Source organism: Nicotiana tabacum, chromosome 13 (genome assembly GCF_000715075.1).
Source record: "Nicotiana tabacum cultivar K326 chromosome 13, ASM71507v2, whole genome shotgun sequence".
NCBI classification, from domain to species: Eukaryota; Viridiplantae; Streptophyta; class Magnoliopsida; order Solanales; family Solanaceae; genus Nicotiana; species Nicotiana tabacum.
Genome location: NC_134092.1, coordinates 113825229 through 113834026, shown reverse-complemented (window position 1 = coordinate 113834026; position 8798 = coordinate 113825229). Strand labels below are relative to the sequence as shown.

At 32.7% G+C, this 8798-nt stretch overlaps 1 protein-coding gene across 1 annotated transcript; it reads right to left on the bottom strand.

Moving 5' to 3' along the window:
- Nucleotides 1–214: 214 nt before the first annotated feature.
- Nucleotides 215–1861, bottom strand: LOC107778942 (U-box domain-containing protein 27-like). Its single transcript, XM_016599269.2, has one exon. The coding sequence runs from the start codon at nt 1730–1732 to the stop codon at nt 470–472; it is 1263 nt and encodes a 420-aa protein (XP_016454755.2). The 5' UTR covers nt 1733–1861; the 3' UTR covers nt 215–469.
- Between the last annotated feature and the right edge of the window lie 6937 nt (nt 1862–8798).

Below are 8798 nucleotides of genomic sequence, written 5' to 3'. Positions count from 1 at the left end.
GACTATTAGTGCTCCATGAAAAAGAAATAAGACTAATTTGAGTTAAAGCCCAAAGATACTAAACTATTTTGGGTCTTGTCTCACCTAAAGGCTAAAGTGTTTTCTACTCATGTGTTGTGAATCAACTACGGGGAAAAAATTAGCCTTAAAAATAAAGAATTCACATCAAAACATGCAATATTTTGTGAATTCAGATCAAATTTTCAAGCTCATCACCCTAAACACTTTAATTGATCTCAATTAATTTTGTGTGATCAAAATAGTAATCTATAAAAATGATTTTGCAGGGAAAGAGGTATCAAATCAAGAACTAAGAAACACTAGCTAGTCTAGAGTTGAAACTTGAAAACAATTGAAGTTTCTTCTTTTTTCAATTCTATATTTTTTTTTTCTCAACAAAATTGCTTATGATTTACAAAACCTCCAAAGAACCCCCCAAAGTTATCAACAATAAAAAATCAGCCCCACATCAAAATGGCATGATGTGAGTAGTCTTCGTATCATAGCTAGTAGAAAGACAAGACGCCGCTTTCAAATTCACCCTAAACACTTTAAGCAAATCGGCGGCCATTTGTCTCACCGCCGGCGAACAATTACTTTGCAACAACAACAATATCTTCGCCATGCCGTTGCTCTTCGCCACCGATTCCTGTGCTTTATGATCCCGAAATAAGCAACACAAGCTCCACAAAATCGTTACCGCATGTTCCGTTGCTTCGTTCGATACTTTCAATACTTTCTTCACTATTGCTTGTACGCAATCTCCGTCGTTACACAGTTCTGTTCTCCCTTCTTTACATGTAGATATTAATTCTAACAATCTCAACACTTTATCCGTTAATCCGGCTCCCAGCTCCGCCGTGGACAGAACTTTTCCGATCGTTTTCACCGCTCCGGCTTTTACGAGCTTCACGCGGTTTCTCCGTAGCATTGCGAGAGAAATTAAACATGAAATGGAACTTTCCATTAACTCGGGATTCCAATCGGAATTGATTGTTGAAAAACTCACGAGAACTGAGTATAAGTCGGCGTTTTCTGATAAGGATGATTTAGCGACGGAATCCGTTGACGTTATGAACGCTAAAGCTTTTGTCATCTCAATTCTCAACTTTGAGCTTCCGTTTTTGAGAGAATTTATTATTGTTGGATATACATCGTTTGCTTTTGCGATTTTTGACGCTGAAGAGCTTCGTTCCAGCAGCATTTTCCAAAGAGGCACGATTTTCTCAACAACTTTGAGGTTTTTTGGGTTGTGAACAAGGAACGAAGTGAGAATCGCGAGGAAATCACTCTCCGCGGCAATAGAAGCTACGAATCGGAGATTCTCTGGCGATTCTTCGGAGAAAGCTAAGAGTTTCGATAAGCGGTCCGAGTTCGCCTCCAACTCGGTGTGAACTCGAAAATCGCTAACGAACTGTTTGATTAGCTCGCGAACCTGATCGCGGCTGACTGAGTTAACTCGGTTTGACTCGCCGACGGAGGCCTGAGTTCTGACCGAGTCGGACCAGATCCGGATGAGTCGTTGGAGAGTGTGGTTAGGTACTAGGTCCTTAGTTTGTAACACTTGCATGGTGGCCGGACAGGTATTGTTACCGCTGTCGAGCCACCGTTGGATGCTATTCCGGTCGTAAGTGACGCCGGTGCATAAACTCACCGGCGATTTCATCACGTCGAGGGAAATCGGACACCGGAAGAAACTCGGCACCGTTATGTACAAATCGTCCCTCCGCATTTTTATGTTGCCTTTGAACTCCGTGTGTTTTAGAGAGAGAAAATTGCAAATGCGCAATATCTGTTTGTTTGATGGGTCAAGTTTTTAGAGAGAGAGAAATAGAGAAGAATGGGAGGTGGGGGAATGGGAAAAGAAGGGGTTTATGAAGGAGGAGGAGAAAAAAGAGTCAAAGGAATGGTGACGTCAGATGTTGGAAATTCCTTCGCTTTTTATGTAGTCTTTTCTCTTTTTTAATTCCTCTTGCACTTTTATTTTTTTAGTTTTGAAGTGTGGCGAACATCGTACAAAAAAATATTTAAGTTGTTCGTAATAAATTAAGATAAAAAAATATTATTTACATTATTATTTTTTAATAAAATTATATATCGTTCAACATCATTTAAAATTAATTTTTTATTAGTCTATTCTATAAAGAATAATACAGACGATCTGGTGTATTAGGTTCCCGCTATATGCAAAATTTGGAAAATGGTCGGACCACAAGTGTCTATAAAGAATAATATATTTTTATATTTTTTTAATGAGAAGTTTATAGTCATGTTTAAAGCTACATATTTTAAATATTTTATGGATACAATGTTATGACATATTTTATATCTCGTATTTTAAAAGTTATTTTTGTTTAATTTTGTGTCAAATTAAACTACAAAAAATAAAATATAACGAAGAGAATATTATTTGTACTATTATTTGTTGTAAATAGTGACTATGAATAAATTTATCCAGGTGGAATGGTCAATGAAAGGAAAGGTTTTTATTCAATTCAAAATGGGGGAAAAAGGTAAGCACATTGGGTGTTGCAATGAGGTTCTCTTCTTTAGTGTGCTTTGCTCATCGCCATCCAATTTACAACCTCCTTTCACTTTTTTCTTTCTTTACTCCATTTTATTGTTCAAAATTTGGATTCCTTTCAATTTTTGTCTTATCTGAAGAATAAAAGAAAAAAGATTAATTAATATACTTTATTCATGGTTAAAATAGGTTTTGAGAGATCAAACTTTTATAATGTACGATTATTATATGGGTATTTAAAGTTACAGTCTCTCCCACTTGTCCATAATGATTGTACGTGCGCCATTATTAGTGTTAAAAGACAAGTTTAAGTTTATGTATTACTTGCTTATCCAATTTAGATGCTCCCTATTGCATTATTGTATCCATTACTCATAGTAGAAATTGATTCTTTTAACAAAATAGATATAAGAATATTATAATACCAACATCTTTCTCAATACATATAAGTCAGTTTGATCAAGATTCCCTATAATCTTACTTTAATTAGAATGTCCATCAATAGAGTATTACTAATAACATAAAAACAATAGAGGGTAATAAAAGGAGCATGGTCAAGCTCCTAAAAATAAGCTTATTTTGAGAAATATTTTTTTTAAAAGTGTTTTTGTCAAAAGTACTTTTGGTAAGAATCAGTTTGTGTTTGGCTAATTAATTTGAAAAGTACTTCTCAACAGCAATAGCGTTTGGCAAACTTTTAAAAATTGCTTCTAAATATATTTTTTTAAAATATTTTCAAGAAAAGTATTTTTGGTGAGAAACTATTTTTTACTGTTTCTCCAAAATTGCTTTTGCTTCTACTCTAAAGTAAAAAATATTCTTTTAAAAGTTTGGTCAGACACTTCAACTTTAAATAAAAATATTTTTTTGGGGGGATTTGGCCTTTGAAGAATCTTGGGCAAACAAGTTAATACTGTAAGTAATGGGTCCAACCAGCAATTGCTAAATTAGAGAATTCAATCGGTTTAAAGAGTAAATAAAAGAAAGAAATTTTACCTCCAATAGCAAAGGTATACACCCTATTTACTATAAATCAAAATTATTTTAAAAAATTATTTTCTATAGCTACGTTTTATATTTTAAAGGGGAGCCTTGGCGTAACTGGTAAAGTTGATATCATGTGATCAGGAGGTCACGGGTACAAGTTATGGAAATATCCACTTGCAGAAATATAGGGTAAGGTTGTGTATGATAGACCCTTGTGGTCCGGCCCTTCTCCGGACCCCGCGCATAGCGGGAGTTTAGTGCAACGGGCTGCCTTTTACCTTTTATATTTTATAGCAAAATAAGTATTTATGGTATATATTACCATTGATGCATGAAATACGTTATTTATGTTTTTCCTATCTCTTAGACAACTGGACATACCTATTTTTAAGGTGATTGTCATTACTGTATTCATGAATATATGGCACGAATACATGTGAATACATGCGCGTACAGCTGGGTGCCCTGATTTTAGGGGCTTTTTGCTGATGTATTCATGAATACATGGCATGAATACATGTGAATACATACGCGTACAGCTGGACGACCCTGACTTTTGGCGCTTTTTACTGTTGTACTCATGAATACAGCAGCGCGAATACATGCGCATACAACTGGACTGCCCTGATTTTAGGCGCTTTTTACTGTTGTATTCATTAATACAGCAGCGCGAATACATGTGAATACATGCGTGTGCAACTGGACTACCCTGATTTTTAGACGCTTTTTGCTGCTATATTCATGAATACGGTAGCACGAATACAACGAATAACTACCGTAATAACTGAATAATAGATATAAGAAGTAATTATATATATGATAGCTATGAGAAGTTAATAGCCACTAAATAATAGTGGATTCTGAAAATTTTTAACTTTTGTGAACTGATAGTCTAAAACAATTTGACTTATCATGTCACCTAAGCAAAATTAATAATCTGTAAATAATATAGATAACTAGCTATGGAATAACACTGATAATTACTTTAACTCAATCGGTCCTTATTATTATCAATATATATATATATATATATATATATATATATGCAGAAAGGTTTGGGACCCTCTTGAACTTGGCAACTTTTATTTAGCTTCCTCTTAAATTTCACGTGATCTTTAATACCCCTTGAACTTGAAAATTCGATAGTCTTGACCCCCTAGATGCTGATGTGGTAAAGGGCGTGAATACACTCTCTTTTAGGCATTTGAGAGGGAATAAAAATCGAAAAATCAGCTTCCAAAAGGGTTTTTTTTTCAAATATTAATTACCACATAATCAAATATAATAATTTATTTATTCCAATTGCATTTTTCATTGTTTCTTCTTAATATATATTGCATATCATTCAAATTGTATTGTTTTTAGATACAACGAGTATTTGTTTCAACTATATATTTTTTATTTTTTTTCGATCCAAATCTATAAAAGTTAGTTGAAACTCCATTTATTTTTAGCCAAATAAAAAGAAAATTTAGCCAAAGTAATGAAGTTCAAATGGTGTATTTTTTACAAAAATAAAAAAAATACTTGTATTTTTATTTTTATTTTCATGCAACTATTTATTTAAACAATGCATTTTTCTTATTCAAGTTAAATTCAGAAATATTTAGTCGAAAGTTTATTATTTTTAGCTAAAATATTTACTTAGACAATATATGGAGTTCCAACATCGTACCTTTTTTAGATGTAATGATAATATATTTTAACTGTATATTCCTTTTTTTTTCTCACAAAATATGTAAAAATAACTTGATTAAAATATTATTATCTTTAGTCAACTAAAAAGTATAGTAAAAATAACTTTGTTTCAAGTCATTTTTAAACTCGAACAAAATAATTTAAATAGGTGATGGACTTAAAAAGAAAAAAAATTATTTTATTGTTAAAAAATGCCACCTGGATGAAAAAATTAATGTGGCAGCGCATATGTCACATTTTAATATATTGTCAGCATTCAGGGGGTCGAGACTATGAAATTACCAAGTTCAGGGGTATGAAAAATCAGGTAAAATTTTTTTAAAAAAATTAAATAAAAGTTGCCAAGTTTAGGAATTTCAACTCTTCTACCATATAATTAAAAATCCCATGATCCTAGTGGAATATATTCTACAAAACAATCTAAAGAATTATCATTGAAGTAGGATGGCGCGAGCAGGGAGGGGACCAAATTCCCGAAGTTACAAGGAGTAGTATTATTAAGTAAGATGGGGTCGTGGTCAAACTTATGTGGGGCCTAAAATTGGTAGAGTAGAGAAACTATATAGTGCGGTGCATTAAATTCCTGCTATGTATGATGTCCGAAGAAGAGCTGGATCACATATTTGAGTAGGTTACATATTTGATCGATCGGCCAAAAATAATTACAACTATTAATCAAATATACAAAAAATATACATCCAACTGGTTAACTTAAAAATAGTTGTCGGGTGTATAAGATATGTATAATTTTTATATAAGATATGTATAATCCAGGGGTGGCCCAAGGGTCAAGTAACTAAAGCAAGGGTTTTAGGCCCCCAAATTTTGGGAGCCCCAAATTTTTCTTTTTATTTTGTACTCGTGTTTGGTATTTGTATTGATACCCCGACTAATCTGGATTCGTACCGCGTAAGGCTTAGTAAAATAGAGAGCACATTTCAACATGAATTTTTTCATCCACGGGGCTCAAACCCGATACATCTAATTAAGATACGTTTTGGATCATATCCATCTCACCATAATCTTTAGGGCCTAATTATATTGAGTATTTCAAAATTAAAAATTGAATATATTTTATAAAAAGTAAAAATAATCTTTTACTTTAGTATTGATGTAACCGTTTGAGCAAAATATCAGAGAACGAGAATCAATCGTCCTAAACTCTTACCGTGAATATAAAATCTTTTATTATTTAAATTTATAATTGACATCATTAGTGAGATATGTATATTATTATTTTCCTTTTTATATCTCTCACTAAAAATGCATAATATATTTTTAGAGTATATTTTTACCAGTTATTATTTTTGTGAGTGATTATACCGTATAATTTTCTCATGATACTTAGGTGACGATACACGTTGGGTGGGATTGGATTAGGTGCTCTTCGAAATTGTTGCGTATGATGAGGAAAAGGAACGTGGGTTATTGGGCCCCACGTACCAGTGGACAACTTATTTTTAGTTAGTTTCTACTGGGCCCCATTCTTTGGGCCCGACTAATTGTTCGCTTGGTCGGTTCATGACACAAAACGCACGGCTGGTGATTTGCTTTTGGTATAACATAATTGGCTCTTTAGAATTAGACGTATCTTTGTATTGTCACTTTGGTCAAACCTTTTCCCCCTTTTCCCTCCACTTTGTTTGCCCTTTTTATAATATTTTTCACCTTTATTTATTAAAGGCAAAATACTGAACTATACGTCAAATTCATGTTACGTGAGAACGAAAATTAGATTACACACCAACATTTTTAAAGTGTAACTAATACATATTACTTTTTTTCTTAACCAATTTTTCAGAATATGTAATGTCACACACCAATAAAACCATGACACGTGTTAATAGTTTTTAAAAAAATAATAATAATAAAATACCTAAATTTACAATTATACCTTTAGCATCTCCGTTCGTCTCTTTATCTTTTGCAAACCACCAAAACAATGGCTGCCACCAAACATTAACGGGCACCCCACCATTAAATTAATTTTCATCTTCTTCACTATATCAATAACTCTATTGTGACACATTCAACTGCTTTCATTTTCTTCCATTACCACCAAGCTTCATTAACTCTGCCATAACACCACCATGGCTTCCACCTCCACAATCACCATTTTCAACGGTTAACCCACCATCAAAATCATTTTCATAACCCAATAATCTTTTTCACCGGCAAAAAGTATACAAAATTATTAAGAATTACAAGAAGATCGAATCATCAAGAGAACCCAGAAGTTGAAAACGACTAAAGAATATTTTTCTGAGAAACTTTCTTCAACAAATTAAGGTTTTTCCATTTGGGTTAGGGAAAAATATACTGGTAATTTAGATTCCCAAATAAAATTCGTAGAAAAAGCATCTCAGAAAGCTCAATTAAGATCCGATATATTTTCAAACTTAGGCATCAACGGAGGATGGTTTAACCCATTAACATGATTAAAGTCAGCTGAAGTGAGTCTAAGTGTTTAGGACTAGCCATGGCAGATTTGTAAATTTTTTAAACAAGGAACAAGATAACCCAATTTATTTTTTAAAAAAAATTAAAAGCAAATTGACATATACACAAAAATTCTTCTGTTCGCGCGCTTCACTTGTGGGAAAAAATACACACTAGCCACGTGGGCAAAATAGTATGTATTAGACACACTCCGAAAAGGTTGGGTGTGTAAAATAATTGTCGCCTTCAAAAAATTTATAACAGAGATTTAGTTCATAGTTTATAGGTAACTTATGTATTTTGCCTTTATTAAAAAAAGAGAATATATTTCCTCATTTTTTTTATAACTAATTTTGTAATATTGAAACAGAACCCCCTACTCTACTACCTAATTTGTTAGAACAAATAACCACAAAAATATCATGGTCCACAAAGTTTTTTCCCTTAAAATTTTAAAAGAACAAGTTTCAAAAGTCTTTTTTTTTTCCTTTAATTTCGTGGCGAGTCAAACTATCTCATTACTTATCTTAATTATTACATACGGTTACACATTATTATTTTTTAAAATAACCTAAAAATGTAAAAAAATTATTTACAGTATTAATACATAAAATTAACATTAATAAAAATGTTACTCTTTCCCCACAAATTGATTTGCCTATTTGGTTATATATTGAGGGTTAAATAACTACATCATATTGAGTTAAACTAAAAGGTGCATGGTTAAATTATGCTCTCAGCATAATGACATTTAAAAATCGGACCAAATTACAGAAGTTCAAGAATATACAGTTTACAATTTAATACTATTTCTATATGTGGGTTGCTCTGATGGTAAGCACCTTTCATTTCCAATTAAAAGGTTGTGAGTTCGAGTCACCCGAGAGCAAGGTGAGGAGTTCTTGGAGGGAAGGATACGAGGGTCTATTGGAAACAGCTTCTCTACCCTAAGGTATGGATAAGGTCTGCGTACACACTACCCTCCCCAGATCCCACTAGTGGGATTATACTGGGTTGTTGTTGTTGTTGTTCTATATACTTTCTGTAAAAGATTATTAAATTTGACTATTGAAAAATTCAAAAGGACATTTTATTTATGACTTTTGATCCCTAAAGTGAAGATACCTTTATACGTTTGTAATAAATAGTT

Bases quoted from the DNA above. Each gene is read 5' to 3' on its own strand.
- LOC107778942 (XM_016599269.2), bottom strand. From the start codon at position 1,732: ATGCGGAGGGACGATTTGTACATAACGGTGCCGAGTTTCTTCCGGTGT.